General features: G+C 39.4%; 1 protein-coding gene across 1 annotated transcript in view; it reads right to left on the bottom strand.

Annotated features, from left to right (window-relative positions):
- CNTNAP5 (contactin associated protein family member 5) overlaps positions 1-19,147 on the bottom strand; it is a 705,383-nt gene that overhangs the window by 379,323 nt on the left and 306,913 nt on the right. Inside the window, exon 6 of the mRNA XM_060261906.1 lies at positions 2,386-2,570. Within this exon, the coding sequence (XP_060117889.1) occupies positions 2,386-2,570 (185 nt within the window). The remainder of the gene's footprint in view (positions 1-2,385; positions 2,571-19,147) is intronic.

The raw sequence follows: 19,147 nt of genomic DNA on the forward strand, positions 1-19,147 counted from the left end.
GGATGCTCCTATTTTCAGGTTATTTCTTGCTCTCTTTACAGGGAAGTGTGTGTGTGTGGTGGGGATTTCTCAGTCAATGTTAACTTTCCTCTGCTAGAACAGATGGTATCATCATTTTTAGCTAGCTTTTTGCCCTTTGATAAATACTTGATGCCAAGATGGCTCTATTATAAGAGAGCAAATATGTTCTTCATTCTACCTCTGTAGAACAAATAACCAAGCAGGAAACACAGGAGATTATGCCACCACAAAAAAGCTTCCATTTTCTGAATTATGGGGGGAGGTCTTAACAAATTTTTCCATTAATAGACCACTGTAAAAACAGAAGTGCTAATTACATTTATTGAACCTACTATAAGAACATAAGAGAAGCCATGTTGGATCAGGCCAATGGCCAATCCAGTCCAACACTCTGTGTCACACAGCGGCCAAAAAAATTATATATATATATATATACACACACACACACACACACACACACTGTGGCTAATAGCCACTGATGGACCTCTGCTCCATATTTTTATCTAACCCCCTCTTGAAGCTGGCTATGCTTGTAGCCGCCACCACCTCCTGAGGCAGTGAATTCCACATGTTGATCACCCTTTGGGTGAAGAAGGACTTCCTTTTATCCGTTTTAACCTGACTGCTCAGCAATTTCATCGAATGCCCACAAGTTCTTGTATTGTGAGAAAGGGAGAAAAGTACTTCTTTCTCTACTTTCTCCATCCCATGCATTATCTTGTAAACCTCTATCATGTCACCCCACAGTCGGCATTTCTCCAGGCTAAAGAGCCCCAAGCATTTTAACCTTTCTTCATAGGGAAAGTGTTCCAGCCCTTTAATCATTCTAGTTGCCCTTTTCTGGACTTTCTCCAATGCTATAATATCCTTTTTGAGGTGCGGCGACCAGAACTGCACACAGTACTCCAAATGAGACCGCACCATCGATTTATACAGGGGCATTATGATACTGTCTGATTTGTTTTCAATTCCCTTCCTAATAATTCCCAGCATGGCGTTGGCAAATTATGACAAACAGTAAACCACTTAAATACATAGCTGCTTTTAAATTATTTCCCATCATAGCAATCTCCATGTGGCGAGTCATGTGTGTGAAAAAAACTTGAGCAATGATTTGTGAATTTGAGAATTTTCTTCTTGCCTTAGAAAACAGCCAAAACTTACAATAATTAAAACAAAAAAAATGCAGTGCTGCTTGGACAGTGGATGCATACAACTGGTTTGGTGTGTGAAAACTGCTGCCCCAGAAAGGAATTTTTTTAAAAGCTCTCATTTCAGCCATTCTGTGTGCATATACTTAGTTGCATAATTTACAGTGGCCGTTTCCCCACTGACCTTATTCCGGAGCGACGTCCCTCTTCACTGCGCAGCGTCTGCGTGGATTTCCCACCAACTGCTGCGCACAACCAGGAAGAGCTGCGGCTTTTGCGTCGCAGGTGTAAACTGGGTTTTAGCGGTTTACATCTGCGATGCAAAAGCCGCGGCACTTCCTGGTTGTGCGCAGCAGTAGGTGGGAAATCCGCGCAGACCCTGCGCGGTGAAGAGGGACGTCGCTCCGGAGTAAGGTCAGTGGGAAAACGGCCAGTGAGTCATGATAATCAGAAGATTTAGCATGGATTCAGTAAACTGACATACCTAGTGCTGGGGATCTATCAGAAAGGAACCAAAAGGAACGAATGGTGCAATAGGCGGTCCAACAACCAACTGATAGCGGAGTCAGTAGGTCACTGGACCTCTCTAGATAATTTAATTCAAACTTATCCTTTTCAATTTGCTACCAAGGGTGATGGCTACTGGATAGAAAAAAAATCACTGGTAGGTGAATCCCAGAAGTTCATTTATTGGATTCTACATTTCTGGAAGGCAAGAACATCATCTATCATCACTGGGATTTCAGAGCATCTCTGCTTATGAAGAAACAGAATGGAGGCTCCCAAGTTTACTTCTGGGGTTCGAAGTAATGCTTCTTGTTAGACAAAGAATAGATGAGGCACTCGTACTTAAAAGTAGCCTTGCTTTTGATGTTATGGTATATTCATTAATGCCTGGGACATTTTTAGTGTGTTATGCATGTGCTATCCTTTCTGCATATCAAGTAGTCCTATTTGCAGTAATCCATACTGGGTTTTCTAAACTTCAGATGTCAATTAAACTTTCCTAAACTTTTCTAAACTTCAGAATGTCAATTAAAAAAAAAAAACCTTATGGAAATACATATATATTTAATCCTGCAAGATGGATACTTGGCAGGATTACATCACTGCTATAGTTGATAAAGCTAGCAAGGGCCAGGATGACTAACTCCCTAAAATATTACTCCAGAGATCCTGTGATGACATCCATTACACAAAAGGCCGGACACACCTCGTAATCAATGTCCAAGTCATCCGAATCGCCCTTTGTCCGGAAATGCTGTGTATGCTTGTCCACTGTAAAGTTTACTTGTTTATTGAATCGCTCAATGAGAACCGAATGCCAGTGCTGGTCATCCAGGAGGCTGCCCAAGGTGACTGAAGTGTGGCTGTTACTGAAACGTAGCTTAGCATCTCCTGTAGAGGCAATCAAAAGACATGGTTGAGGCCAGTAAGTTCTTTCCTTTTAGTATCCAGTCTCTGTAATGAACAGCAGCTATTACGGCTTGACAGGTTTGTTCCTCAAAGCTGTAAGTGATCCCTTCCAATATACAAGGGATCGATCCACCTTATAATCAGATCTTGGGGTGAAGATCTTCCAAGTGCAGCTTTATTCACATCAATGGCTTTACATTTATGGAAACACCATCTGATTTTCCATCAATAGAAACTATTATCTCTATACTTGGCATTTCAACCCATAGCACACTGCTGAGTTTATTTTAATTTTAACAAGAATATTGCTATCTGCATAACTTCATAGAGGAAAAAAAACCCAACAAACAAGAATGCTGATTTTGGAATGCCATGGAAGAAATCTGTACAGCAAATAATATTAATGTAGGACGAGTTTTCAAACTCCGTAAGAGAGAGAAATTGACGGTACCATTATAGTAGAGTTGTACAACTGTGGAATCCATACCTACCAATAATAAGAACATTGAGAAAGTCATTTGGGGGGCATGGCTTTGACGCTGAATGGAATGGAAGCATAACTGGTGAGCTCCGTCCCTTCTTCCCCCAATTTACTATATCTTTGGGCATTCTAATCACTCATTTAATATAATAAATAATGGGCAAAGCTGACTCTGACAAAGCCCATTCAAATAGCACAGTTAGGAAAGATATTACAACCTTCTTTCTCAAAGCTCCCCAACCTAGTATTTCTCCTGACGACCAGGCTGATGCAGACAATATGGCGACGGAAGAAATTTCTCCCTCACCAGTAATTCCCGTCATTACCAATCCTGCATTTGCTGCGCCTATAAGCACTGTAGAACTTAAAATCAAAGAGACAATAGCAGCTTTGATTCAGCCACTGACTGACCAATTCGCAGACTTTAAACTCACTCTACAAAAAGTCAGTCAGACAGCAGAAGGAGCAAAACAAATGTGTACCAGCCTGCAAGAAGAGGTAACTAACTTCCACTCGGAAAATGGCAAATTGCATGGCAGAGTCCTTCCGTTGGAAGCCTCAGCCCGACAAACATGTTTAAAATTTAGAGGCTTTGCCGAAAACATGTCCTTTGAATCTGATCTCCCTGCTTTTATGGCTGACTGGCTGGCACAAGAACTGGAACTAGATGAAGGTGTAGTGCCTTATTTCACAGCAGCTTGGCCCGCCAAACCTTCCATCCAGAAAAGAGCCACGTGATATTATTGCTATTATCCACGAAGCCAGTGACAGCATTGGGTTCTTTAAGAGAGCAAAATGCTGAGTAATAGTTATGTAACTCCAGCTATACAGGATAATGCATATCATGTGAGTAGCATGTGCAGCTAGTTAACTGATCAATGCATAGGATTGGCTAGCAGTACTATAATAGCAGAAGCCTAACTCTCAGTCACTGTGGGTGATACGAGGAGAGGAGAATGGTGTGTAAGAGAGGAGCAATATCTTGTACTCAGACTGTTACTCTGAAGGATTGGATAAGGACTGGATAAAGATTGATGTATGGACTGGTATGTTGACTATTCTACTGGATACTGATTCTGTGCTGTTGCCTTGACTGGACTGATTATCTGTGTATGAACCTTTGGACTGACTATAACTGCCTCTACTGCCTTTACCCCAAATATATCTGTTTAAATGGCTTGTTTGAAGTTTGTCTTATTAGAACAGCAGCTGGGGCTGCACTTATCAGAGTACTCAAACCGAAGAACTTCCCACGCACACTGTCAGCCAGCACTAGACGCTCGATCCTTGAGGCTACACCCAACACCAGCTATTTACAATACAAAGGGGATCGTATGCTGGTTTTCCCTGACCTTCCTTGTGAGGTGCTATCTCAGTGTCAGGACTTAACACGAATAACTAACTCTCTCAGGCATGCCAAAATATGCTACCATTGGGCTAATCTTACAAATCTCAGAGTTACATACGAAGACAAGATTTATACTGTTACTGATCCTCCCTCAGGCATCGCCCTTCTACAGTCTCTTCATGTGCCGCTGCTGGCAGATCTTTCAAAGCCTTCACAGAAAAGAAAACATCCAAACTCTCCTCCCAAAGGCAATAAAGTTGTAGTTCATTAAGTTGGTGATCTACTAAATATTAACTGTTACAATTTTTTAAAATGTCATGTGCTACAAATGCTACTGATGAATGTGCCATTGATAACTATAACTGTTTGCCTGCTGCATGCCCGAGTTTATTAAGTCTTTAATTGTAATAGCCTTTTGGGGGAAGGGGGAGGGTGTTTCCTCTCTACTCATTACGTCTGTTTGTTTTGCTTTGTTCTAAGTTTACACAGTCTCTTCTCTCAGAGCCTTGGCTCTGTTAACCCTGGTTTTTTGCATATCCCTGGGTTAAGCGAGACTTAACATTAACATAAGCCTAGCGCCCTTTAGCGGAGTGCAACACACAGTATCCTATTTATATAATTACTGTAGTTCGCTGTTTTGCCTCCTGTTTCTCTGCTCAGTGTCTGGCTTAAATAGAGTTTTTGTTCACACTGTCTAAATAGTTTTTACTAAATTGCAATATTAGGTTATTATAATTTAGAAATCTGTTATAATCATATAGTAACTTTGCTTAACTAGTTTTTATACGCTCGATTAATTAATTCATTAATCTTAACATCCTTTGGGTTACAATAGCATAGTTATATCAGTATTTGTTATTAGATTGGTAGTTTTCATAAATCTTCCTTAGATTACATTGACACTGATTGATTTATTGCACTATTAGTATACATTTTGGATTAATTGTTATTAGAGTGTTTTTAATATAGGACTGTTAGGAAAGTTTATATATTCTTGTTAAATTGATAAGTAATTATTTTGATTGATTCTCTATTTAATAATATTTATATTATAAATTCATCATAATCAAATTATAATATATTTTAAATCAACCTATCTAATCTATAATCAATTGATGCTCTTTCAGACTGAAAATTTATTGACCTTGATTTGTTTTAAGCATTGTAATAATATCTTGTAGATTCACCAACATATAATATCTATTATCCTCTATTCATTTATTATCTATTTATTTTTAATTGTTATTATAATTAATTTTTTTTATTTTTAATAACAGTTTTTAAGCCTATTAGGCCATTTAGTTCATTTTGTATTAATCTGAGACCTGTGTCGTGGCTTACCACATGCTAGAAACTAGTGTTTGATTTCTATAACAAACTCACTCTTTAACTGTCGCTCTTGTAACTCCTACCAAATATTCCATATGGCCCAAAACTGGAATATCACTTCTCTTAATGTCAGAGGCCTACACAATCCTATAAAAAGAAAATGTATTCTGAACAACCTCTCAAAACAATGCTCAGATATTGTCTTGCTTCAAGAGACTCATTTAAAATCCACTGATCGTACCTCTCTGAAAGCCAAATGGATTCAATTTTAATTTCATGCACATGGCAACTCATAATTCTACTCTCCCACAAGCTATGTTTTAAACATCAAGCAACAAAAGTGGACCCACATGGTCGCTACATTTTTGTAAAAGGCCTGCTGGAGGACCAAAAATTTACTATAGCATCTATTTATGCTCTGAATAATTCTCAGTTGACATTTCTAGAATAAGTCTTCACTATCCTTCAAAACTTTCAAGATGGTGAATTGATCATTGATGGAGATCTTAATTGTGTCCTAGATCGCACCTTGGACCACTCCTCCTTAATGCCTCGCTTTTTGAAAAAGTCTCTGCATCCTTCCAAACTCCAACAACTTCTGATTGACCACCAGCTGTTGGATACCTGGAGATTTCTCCACAAAACAAAGAAAAACTATACGTACTACTCTCCGAGATTCAACACCTACACCAGGATCGACTTTGTTCTCTTATCTAATCCCCTTTTGCATTGGATCTGCAGTGCAGATATTGGCTCAATCATCTGGCCAGATCACGCTTGGGCGACCTGTTCATTATCTCCTTTAACAGACTCCAGTATCTCCAAAACTTGAACTCTTGATAATACTCTGCTACACAATGAAGAAGCTATTCAACAGACTGATTTATTCTTGGAACAATATTTACAAGATAATGATGATAACAGCACCTTGTTGTCAGTCACATGGGAAGCTCTGAAAACAGTTGTCCGGGGCAACATCATATCACTATCATCCCACTTAAAGAAGCGTAGAGAAGCCTTCAAACAAGATTTGCTGAATAAAAATCGACAACTGGAACTACAACACAAAAAAATTGGTGGCAAGAAAATCTATAGGAAGCTCCTATCAGAACGCAAAATTTTAGAAGCTCTTGAAAGCACACAAATACAGAAAAACCTTTTATACCTTAAACAGAAGCACTGGACCAACTCACCACAATCTTTAAAATTTCTCTCCTGGAGAATAAAACATGCCTCAACTTCCAGACATATCTATGCCTCTAAAGATAAAAATGGGATTTCGCTTACCAAAACTAAAGATATCATTCAAAACTTTCTGGACTACTATCAATCTTTATACACATCGCATAACCCATCACCTAACTCAGTTATTTCCTTTCCTCACACCCCTCTCTGGGTAAACTTACAGATGAACATCATGAATTTCTGGACTGGCCTTTTGAGCCTGAAGAAATCAAAGAGACCATTAAACATCTAAAAAACAACAAATCACCTGGACCGGACAGTTACATGTCTAAATTCTATAAAAAATTTACTCTGAAGCTTCTTCAACAGTTGACCAATGCATGCAATGAAGTTTTGAAAATGGGCACGTTACCTAAAACTTGGGATGCAGCAGCCATAATAGTCTTCCCTAAACCTAACAAGGATCTCACCAATCCGGCCTCGTTCTGGCCAATATTGCTACTAAACCAGGACTACAAAATCTTCACAGCGATGCTGGCTAAGCACCTAAACTCTCTCATCACAAGATATATCCATCCCAACCAAGAAGGATTTATGCCAGGTCATGAAATCACAGATAACGTTCATCAAACTCTTCATATAATGTCCTCATATGAAACAACTAAAACAGCAGCACTTCTTCTTTCCCTTGACATGGAGAAAGCATTTGACTCGTTAGAGACTTCCTTTTTAATACCATTATTGAAACATATGGGGTTTGACGATACCTTTTTATGGGCTATCCAAGCTATTTATTTAGAACTGTCAGCACAACTCAAAATCAATGGCTTGTCACCCAATTTTCATTTACAATGGAGTATCAGACAAGGATGCCTACTTTCTCTGGCTCTATTTGCCTTGGCCATAGAACCACTTGTGACTCTCATACATCATGAGCCTCTTTATCCATGGTATCAAAATTGGCTCCCATGAATTCAAAATCAGCCTTTTCACAGACAATATGCTGTTATATATCACTAATCCAGAGATCTCAATACCAAAGCTTCAAGATATTTTGTCCTCCTTCAGCAGCATCTCTGGTCTATGCATTAACTACTCAAAATCCTCTATTTTATCATTGAACTTAGTGGAACAGTCTAAAATATCAGTTCACATGATCCTTATCAGTGGTCTAAGAAATCTTTGCAATATCTTGGGATCCAATTACCTTGTCGTTTGAAAGATATAATCACGGTTAATCACATCAAAATATTCAAGGAAATTAAATCGAACTTAAAAAAATGGGAGAAACATATTCTTTCAATTTCTGATAGTCTACATCTTTTAAAGTCATTTGCCTTGCCAAAACTGCTCTATATATTCAGGACTATTCCTAATGTCACTCCAATCTCTGTATTAAGAAGTTGGCAATCAATATTTAATGCCTTTTTTTGGCAGCATAAAACACCACATATGAGTTTCTCAACACTAAGGCGTACTAAATCTAAGGGAGGACTGAACTACCCAGATCTCTTGGTGTACCATTGTTCTACGCTATTAATCTCTTCAATCAAATTAGCCCGCTGTGGGAACTCCATTGAATGGTCCAAACCTCTGCACCCCCTGATCACCTCTCTCTATTCAAGACTCATTATGGCTGAAGCCTTCCTCTTGCCCATCTTCAATCAATACCAATCCCTTATTAATGTCCATCCTCAAGGCATGGGATAGATTATGTTCAAAAACTCTACCTACTATATCACATTTTTCTTCATTTCACTACCAATCTTGGTTTAATCCAGATAACGGCGCTTCTCATCTCAAAGCCTTCAAAACAGCAAGAGTCACCCATCTTGTAGACATATCCTCACGTTCTGGTCTTTTGCCCAAATCTGATTTTGACCATAAACTCGGTTGGTCATTACCATGGTTTTTCTATTTCCAATTAAATCATGCTATGTCCTCAATCAGTCTTTCAAAAATCTTGAAAACACCACCAACGCCCTTTTAAAAATTACTAGATTCCTCAGTAGCGAGTTCTAAAGGCCTCATATCTGCTGTATATGATATTGTGGTTAATCAAGACAATGCCGATCCACCTACATCTCAGAAACATTGGAACCGTGATTTCAATATCTATCTCACTGATGACCAGTCATCGTGCATATACTCTTCCAATATGTTCAACTCACCAGTAATTGTGACCAGGCTACAATCCTTTAAAATCCTGCACAGGTGGTACTTCACCCCACAGAGACAAGCAGTATTTACAAAAAAGCAAATCTCCACTTTGCTGGAAAAATTGTGGACAAATAGGATCATATGCCCATTGCTGGTGAGAGTGTTCAGTAATACAGAACTTCTGAAACAAATTAAAGCTATCACCACCTACACTGTACCCTTTTCACCTACATTGATCTTTTTAAATTCCTGGGAAGACATGGATATTCCTAAAATCAGACAAGAACTAATCAGTTTGTTAACAGCAGCAAAATACTCTATTGCATCTTACTGGAAATCTTCACAAACTCTTTCAAGAACGAATTGGCTGAAAAATGTGTGGGACCATTTCCTTACAAAGAAGTTGAATGACAAACTATGACATTCTGATATTTTCCAAAAGAAACTAACTTTACTGCTAAATGGCTTCCCTTCATTAGCTTCATTTCAACTCAAGACAGCTCTTTACACAACCCACTACATTTAAAAATATTTCATTCGTAACACTTGTCTTTTAATTCTCACCATACCACACTTCATACTTAGTACAGTATAACCGTAGTTAAGCCATGACACAGGTCAACTGTTATGGTCATTTGGTAGAGATTATTCTTATTCTTATTAATCAACTTTATTAATTTTTATTTCATCTCTCTAAGTTAATTTTGTAAGTAGAAATATTAACAGTGTATGCTGTTAATGCACTGACTTCTTTATCTAATTACTAAATGTCTTTCTCCTTAATTAATCACTCAATGTCCATTTTCTTTATGAGCATCATTTTTGCTTCCAATTAAGCATCTTTATCAGCAGTGCAGTTGATTTGGAACCTCTTAGTTTATTACTTGGTCACTCAACTCAATTAAATGTTAGTTTTATACTTATTACTTAGGGAAACGACAACAATGTAACCCAATGTTACCTATGCTAGTTAATTTTTCTGCGTATGACTTGGAAATTTTCACAAGCTTTTATTGATGTATGTACCAAATTCTCAATAAACTTTTTTTCCTCTAAAGAAAAAAAAAGAAAGTCATTGCCTAATGGACATTGATCAGGTACTGGAGAAATTTCTAGTTCCTCGTATCCCTTTTTGTTTGTCTCCTTTACTTTGCTGTGTTAAGAACAGCATGTATAGTTTTTTACTTGTGTGACTCAACATCATTTTATATGTATTAGACATTTTAGACTTATTTTAGATTTTGGGGTTGTTATATCTTGTAAATGTTTTTAAGGTTCTATGTCTAAATATATGTTCTGTGCTGGAAGTAATCTCCTCGGTTTTAATAAGTATATATACTTATGATTAATGGTCTTTGACCACAAATAAAAACATTCATTCATTCACTCTTAAAACAGCATTTTGGAAGCATCCACTTTGATCTACAGCTTGAAATGGGAGGTAAGAAAGTTGTGTTTCATGGGCAGAAATCGGTCCACCCACAAAAAACACTGCTGGATCCAAGCCATTGTGAAAAACCTTGCTGTGATAGAAGGAGCCTTGCTATGGCACAGGAAGGCTTCCACATTTAGCAGAAGGAAATTGTAGGATCTAACCATTTACATTTTAGTCACATATCCTCACACAGATTTATCTAACAGAAAGTTTGCCAAGAATTGGAAAGCTATGGACAATAATTTGGAAATTGTCTATCAACTACCAGATCACAACCCTACCACTTCCAGTGTAGCAGTAGAAGGCCTCATTCCACCTAGAAATTGGCATAATAGTACTGCTAGGGCAACTTTGGAAGATGTTCTATTGCTTCTCTTTAAGACCTGGAGTTATATTGCTTTATAGCAATATGTCTGATATCACAATTTTATTCCACTTAGTATAAATGAAGCTAGATGTAACATCCATTGCCCATTGTCTTAACAAAAACTGGAGAATATGTTACCAGGTAATATGTTACCAGGTAATTTGGTAACATATAATAGTGAGTTACGCATAATATTAGGGAGTTTTTAAAAATGATTTTCACATCTAGTGAAAGGAATTTTACCGGATACATGTCCAATCATAAACCCAGGAACAGAATGGTAAACAAATAAACAAAAATATTATCAGCACATTGTCATTTGGCAAGATATTGTCTACATTGAAATAATGCCCCTCATTACATTTTTTCTTTCTTTCTTCTAGGATTCAACTAGGCTGGATAACAGCAGAAGTTACAACTTTTTAAACTCATTAGGAGTGGGCTAGGACTGGCAACCATGAATTTCCCCCCTTCTTACAGAATCCATCTTACAACAGTCTACTTTCTTTGAGGAAAGAATGAATTAGAAACAAAAATTCCTCTGTCCCAATGATATTTACAATGCTATTTTAAACAAATGCTATGAGATGAGAGCATTTTGAAATAATGAACAGATTTCAAAGATACCATGATCTTACTTTCCTCTCTTGAATTTTATCCAATTGGCTATTTTATGATCTCAAGGATCCTAATGTTAAATATCCTTTTCACCTTTTTGCCAGCTGAAAATTGAGGAATGTATGTTCCAGAATGATGAGTTACAAAATATCAGATCAAAGGTTGACCTTGTCACATGTTTATTCAAGTTAAAAATTATATTTCAATACAAAATCAGCTCCAGAGAGTCAAAACACTAATAGCAAAAAAGTTATTGAGATTCAGTCAGCTGCCTGCATATCCCATACACCCAAAGGCAAAATTTGACAACTTTATTAGTTATCTCCTGGGAAGACTCTGCAAGAAGGAGAGAGACATAAAGGTGTTCGAATCTTCCTGGTTAAGTTGACAGAATTGGAGTGATATACTGAGATTGGATGTCATTATAGAATGAGCAGTGCAGCAGAACATGTTCAACTGTCCCTACTTCCCTGTATGGCATGGACAGAGATATTGAGGGAGTGGAACATGATGGTGTCTGCCTTCCAGGAAGGCTGGAGGTAAGGCATTAAAGCATGCCAGGATAAAGATTCTCCAATATTTGGAGATCTCAAGAGATTTAAGAAAATCTGATGGTTGAAAGCATTTGGCATACTGCACAGTAACTGGATATTTCTGTATCTGTGTGGTATCTGATTGTAGGGCATGAGCCTAGAACTGTTGTTTACTTATCTGTCAGGGGAATTACCTTGATCACATGTTTATAAGCTCTATTTTGCCCTAAATCCAAATTCATACTGAGTGAAAGAGGTCATGTTTGAGGAATTAATTTGTACAGTCAAGTACACACACCAAATCTCTTTTTGCATCCTGAATCCTTGCCTAGTAAGGAGGTTTGATGATACAGAGCTTCTATAGTCTTTGGACAGCTTTGTATACCAGAGATCAAGACGATTCCAGAATATTATTTAAACTACTGAAATTACATCCTGCCAATCTTGATGTACATGCTGGGAAGCTTCAAGAATTTTTTTAACGATTTCCACATCCTGAGGGAGGATTATAGCACTCCTCGAGAGTCATAACTCTAAACAAGTCTTGCAGAATGTTTTGTACCCTTTAAGCATAATGTACAGTCACGGGTAATTTTAGCATTAATAACTGACAATGTGAGCAGCAATTATCCTTTCTAGGTTAAACTATCAGGGCGACTATTCCTGCTTTTGATTCAATTTGCAATGTTGATTTAATTTTCAGTAGAAGAATACCGATGATCCACGACTTTATTCTTTGAGGCTTATTTGTGGTGAAACAGGCACAATAGTGCCCCCCCCCACGATGAGGTAATGAGAAATTCAACAAGGCACATGAATACTCCCTATATCAGGCTCCCAAGTGGAATATTGTTGTGTTCAGTGAGACAACTAACAGATTTGTCTTCTTGGGACCAGCAAGTAATAAAATGAATAATACGAGCCTGTATCCTACCACTCTTCTAAGATAAATCCGAAGCCTTCCTCATACTTAAGATCCAGTTTATGGTAGAATATTACCCATGATTTATATGGTGATTTAAGAGTATGCATTATTTTTGTCAGGTGACTGCAGAAATCTTTTTATTTTTTTACAAAACAGAAATGAGTGCAAGGAATAATTGGATAGGAGGGAAAAGATATACAACTCTCCCACTTGTAGATCTTCAGTACTATCTGTGGTCACAGAAACTTGTGCAGGCAGATTTCCCATCACTTCCTCTGTTTTGCTTTTAACTGATTTTTTAACAGGTCTCAACATTTCATGCTTCAGCAAAGTTTTTAGTTTAGTTTAGTTTATTTATGATTTATATCCCGCCCTTCCCACCAAGGTGGCTCAGGGCGGCTCATAACACATAAAATCTAACATAAAAATATTAAATTAAACATTTTACACAGTTAAAAACATTAAAACATAGCAGAAATCTCATAGAACTACACTCAATTTCCTATGCCGGTTAGTTATAGGCCAGCCGGAAGAGGGTTGTCTTACAGGCCCTGCGGAACTGAGCAAGGTCCCGCAGGGCCCTCACCTCTTCCGGCAGCTGGTTCCACCAGGCAGGGGCCATTACAGAGAAAGCCCTGTCCCTGGTAGATTTCAGGCGGGCTTCCTTTGGCCCAGGGACAATGAGAAGATTTTGGGTTCTCAATCTCAGTACTCTCTGGGGAACATGTGGGGAAAGAAAGTGCATGCTTCCCCCTTGGCCTGGGTTTGTGGGGCTGGGGTAGTCCTTCAGTTACTCTATTTCTACACATTCTTGGGCTGGATTCAGACAGGCAGCTGGCAGTGGCAGCCTCTCAGATTAAAAAAAAAAAGCTGGTGCAGTTTGAGATGCCCTGCTGCAAGCAAACGGTGCAGCCTGGCTGCTGAGAGAGGCACAGGCTGGAGGAGTAGTCACATGTGCCCTGGCCATTCAGATGGTGCAAAAATGTGTCATGCAAGCGCTTAAGCAGTTTGCCACCAGGGAGTACCTGATGGCTTTTTGAAGTGGAGTAAAGCCGCGGGAAGCCGAGGTGGGGGTGCTTGCAGCTCAGGGCCCAGATGTGGGGGGGGGGGTTGACTGTGTCAGGCCAAATTGCCCATCTGAATGCAGCTCTGAAGAGGCTCCGGAGTATGTAAGGAGTCGGTGGCCAGGTTTTGATCCTTTTGCGATTGCAATGGTGGTCAGCCACTTACTATTGGAAGGTGTAAACTTGATGTATCTTTGATGAACTAGTATACTCAAGATATGGAGAACACATTCTTGAGTATTCTTGGCTGTCGCTTCAAAAACAGGATCTTCTGATTTCTTCCTTGTACAAAACACTTTATGCATATTATCTCAATAAACCTAAAATGACCCTTGTCCTAACAACAACAACAACAGCCTGGAGAAACAATGGCTGGGGGGTGACATGATAAAGCTTTACAAATTTATGCATGGGATAGAGAAGGTAGAGAAAGAAGTACTTTTCTCCTTCGCACAATACAAGAACTCACAGGCACTCAGTGAAATTGCAGTTGGGTTAGAATGGATAAAAGGAAGTACTTCTTCACCCAAAGGGTAATTAACACAGGAGGTGGTGGCAGCTACAAGCATAGATGGCTTCAAGAGGGGATTGGATAAACATATGGAGCAGAGGTCCATCAGTGGCTCTTAGCCACAAGGAAAAATGAAACTCTCGGTCTGGAACAAGTGATGTTCTGTTTTCTTGGCGCTTTGGGGCGGGGGGGGGGCAACAATGGGAGGGCTTCTAGTGTCCTGGCCCCACTAATTTTACAGAAGAGCTGCTGGTGCTGTGTGAAAGTACATTGTTTCAGGCTTCTGGATGAATTTATAGTGGAAGTTATTTACTGATATGCATCACAATGTTGGGTCCCTTTAGCAAATTCCATCAGTCATCAAAAGGGTATGGATTCCTGATGATAGAGCAGTGGTATTTTCACTCCAAAACGTGCAGAGAACCACATTCACAATTACCTTCAACTAAAACAGCCACATGACTATTGTATGCCCCTTTGTGTCACCCTACCAAATATGTGTGTGAAGTACCATCAAGCCACAGTCAATTTATGGCAACCTCATAGAGTTTAAAAAGCAGAAGTTAGTTTGCTATTGCCTTCCTCTGCGCAGTCTTCCTTGGTGGTCTATCATCCACCTTCCAAGATCTGGCAAGATGAGGCTATAGTATACCATTCCACATCCCGTCACCAAACATAACATCCACAATAATATAACCTATAACTATTAATAGTCAATATGCTACTATAACTTTTTTAAATTATCCAAGTATTTAAGTGCATGCAGGGTTATCTCTCCCCACCACCGTTAAATGTTAGCCAGACTTGTGTATCTGGAATGTGCGGAAAGGCTTCACTTTCTTTTCAGCATGATACCCAGCGAATCAGGCGAGAGACTGAGACTGTCAAGGCTCAGACACAACAACAACGACGGACATTCAAGACAGAACCACCTATCGTTACACAAAAATTGAGGCAATGCTCTGCCAGCATATCATAAGATAAGAGGACATCTTGTCACAATCTGGGAGCCGTGGTCAGAGGCAACAGAACTATATTGTGTGGCCTTCTTTTATTATCCAAATACCATCAATAGTGTGATTATTTTAGGAGATAAACAGTGCAATCCTAAACAGAATTACATCTTTCCAAGCCTATTGATTTCAGTGGACTCAGAAGGGTATAACTCTGCTTATTATTTGTGAGCTTTTATGCACCCATCGCTGTTCTGTAATTAGGGGAAACAAGTGGAAACCCGCAAGAAACTTGTGAGGAGGGTACATCTCATTCCTCCCTTTATTTACTTTCCTCTTCTCCCTTCTTGAACAATCTTCCTTCTCTTTCTCACTGACTCTGCTTCTGCCCTACCTCTTTTTCTCCCTATTTCCAAGGCTCCATCCCACTGGCCTCACAAGTTGAGAGCCACACAGCTCCCAACTTCCAAGCCACGCCCCCCCCCCACACAAACACTGGCCTCAGAGATCAAGAGGTGTGCATCTTGTGGTATCCAATACTTCTCCCCTGCCCCCACAAAATCATTAAGAACCATAGATAAAAATTTTGCCACAGCAAAAGTTACATTTGGATTGGTATCCGTCAAGAGCTTTGTAACTGCTTCTTGTTTTGAGACACATCCCCATTTATCTCTAGCAAGTTCATGCTTCACACAGTCAATAAAGAAGTGCCAAACAGTGTCCATATTTTTTTATTTATAGTCATAAAATCATTCAGAATAGGGAATCCCTCGGAACCTGCCCTTAACACCCCCCTTCCCAATGGTAAAACATTTAATCTAGTCTTAGTGAAGAGTATTCTGTATTTGGGGACACTTGGGAGCTCTCACCTGGCAATGCCCCCTCCCCAATTTCTCCAGCCTGGCCAGAAGATTGGTTGTGCCGTTATCTGCTCTGGTACGAGAGACAGAGAGAAAAAAAAACCCTTTTGTAGGTAAAAGCTGTTTTCATTTCCCAGTGAGAACTGACCATTTCTGGCCAAGGAGATAATTAGCATTTCAAAATTGTTGTTGGGCTTAAGAGAAAGTTGTATGCTGCAGGCAAGACCTCTTATAGCACTGTTATTCCTCATTCATTGTTATCTCATTGTAATACCCCGAGACACCATAATAGAAAATATCACTGCCTGCATTTTTTGTCTTGCTGGATCATCTTCTCCATTCCATTTCATTTAGCAGGTTTCCTCAGAGATAAGCTCCGCTGTGCTAAACTGCCTGCCCCCCAAGAAAGACTACAGTGCTGATTACAGTGCTGAATTTCACCTAGAATCTATGGGATACCATAGTCTACCCTCTAAAGCAGCCATTTTCTTGAGGGGGACATATCTGTAGGGTGATGATCCGATGTAATTCTGGGGGAACTCCAGGATCCACCTGGAAACTGACAACCCTGCCCTCTTCCTGCAAAGGAAGAAGAAAATATGAAAGCAAAGTGTGTGTTTTATTTTTTTTTCCCTTCTGTTTCTCCTTGGGGATCTGATGTTGTCTGTTACTTCACATGAACTCCATCAACTCTTTCTATATTCCACAGGCATTTACTCTTGACTTCTTTCCTTTCTCTCCCTCTCTGCTTGATCGCATCTCAGTTGCTGAATGCAGCTCACACAGCTAACGCGCCTTGCTCAAGGCAGGAGTTCAGTTACAGAGAATCAAAGACCTGTTTTCTGCACGGACAGAGATGACCCTGCACAGAGTAAAGTTACAACAGCTGTGAAATGAATCCTTGAAGTGGACAGATGGGCTGGGACACGCCTCAGCTCTGAAAGAATCATCTGAGAAAACCAGGGAGAGGAGGAAAGTCTGCAAGAGGCACTGCAATATAATTATTTTGAACTAACACTTAAAAAAGGAACAAAAACAATGTTATAAATGACAATTAGTGTTTTTGTTGATTAACCATATCACTCTTAGCAAATTAATCTATTTATTAATGAGAACAGAGAAGTTTAGCCCCTACTCAGAATGTTTAATGAATACCTGTACACTGAATACCAAACATAATGAGTGACCAATTAAGTCTATGAAAGCATAGCCAGAAGAGGGGAAAGTGTTTTTCATGCAAAAAATTGATGCTACATGTGCTGGGCTGAAATTGCCAGTGCCTTCATTGAGAAATGCATCCAGGCCATATGACAGACTGCAATCACAGAGCACAGGTAGGAATAGGGGTACTTCCTGTGTAGTTTGTGGAGAATGCATCTGACAAAGGGAGCTTAGATTCACAAAGGGTGCGTTCAGACATACCATTAGTGGCGACGCAGCTCCTTCTCACTGACAGATTAAATATGTTTGTCCAGACATCCACATCTGGCAATCAAGCGTCATCTGGGGTCATCCTGGCTTGCTGCGGATCAATGCCGCAGCAGAAAGTTGATTTGATAGCGCAGAAAGTCCCGCCCTTTTTCAAAGAAGCGACACAAGATCGGTTTTTTCCTGTTTAGGACAGCTCACGCGCGATACTGCCCCTTGTAATGTTTACTGCCCCTCCTGCCTTTTTTTTTTTTTAAAGGCCCAGCAGACATGCACATTGGCAGATCACTGGGAATCTGAGGAGACTCGTCTGCTTCTCCAATCAACACAGGATTGGGGCAGGGGGGGGGGACGTTATCCCACTATTCAGAACAGGAAAAAAAAATCTTTTTTTTCCAATGTGGAGGATTTCCAGATATCATTGTCACTGCCAATTTCTAGGAAAGTAATTCCTGGCAGTTCCCTGGTTTGAATTGGCAGCATTAATTCTGAAAATGTTCCCTCCTCCCCCCCCCCCCCCCGCCTCTGAAGTAATGTTTGATTTCCCACCTCCAAACAGTTGGGTGCATGTTCAATGGACCCCCCCTCCCAGAAATCACCATCTGATCATGCATGCGCCAAGAAAAGAGTGTGATAGTATTGGATGTCTGATCGCTCAACAACAGAATGAGTCGAATTCTTGGATGCTCGTCTGATCGGCCCTGCATCGAATCAATATTCAGCGGTTCAAATTTGAGCACTACACACCCGCTTTTAATGTGACGTGTGACCGCACCCAAAAACTTATGCCACAATCAATGCATTAGTCTTTCAGATGTTAGAAGATTGTTGCTTTGGCTGCAATATATTAACATGGCCAGCAGCCTGGAATTAGTGAACCTTTGCAACTTTGCTGCCTTCTAAAGATGAATTCTTTTGAAAGCGCAGGGAGCACAACTCCTTAGACATCATCATTTGGACAGGTCTAAAAATCTTGCTCATTCCAAGCAGCAGAAATTACATGTTTCTGTGTTTCCCATTCTGTATTTGTGCTGCATCAAAATGCAATTTGCCTCCAAATGAACAGGAATCACCAAAATCTAAATAGAATCATAGTGTTTTCTAGCAAGTTAAAGCCTAATCCAAAAAATATATATATTATTGGGTTATAGTAATCAAAACATACTGAAACACACAATGCCTAAAATCAGCAAAGCAGATTACAAAACTGAAAATGATACACATTCGCAAGCAAATTAACATGCATCAAGGAGAAAGCACACCACCATGGCTTAAGTGGTGAACAGGTAAGGAATTTTCCAGTTACCTGTTAAGAAGACATTACTAATCTCAGTCAATATGTAATCAGTGCCCCTTTAAAAT

The sequence above is a fragment of the Heteronotia binoei genome, chromosome 21 (assembly GCF_032191835.1).
Source record: "Heteronotia binoei isolate CCM8104 ecotype False Entrance Well chromosome 21, APGP_CSIRO_Hbin_v1, whole genome shotgun sequence".
Lineage (NCBI taxonomy): Eukaryota > Metazoa > Chordata > Lepidosauria > Squamata > Gekkonidae > Heteronotia > Heteronotia binoei.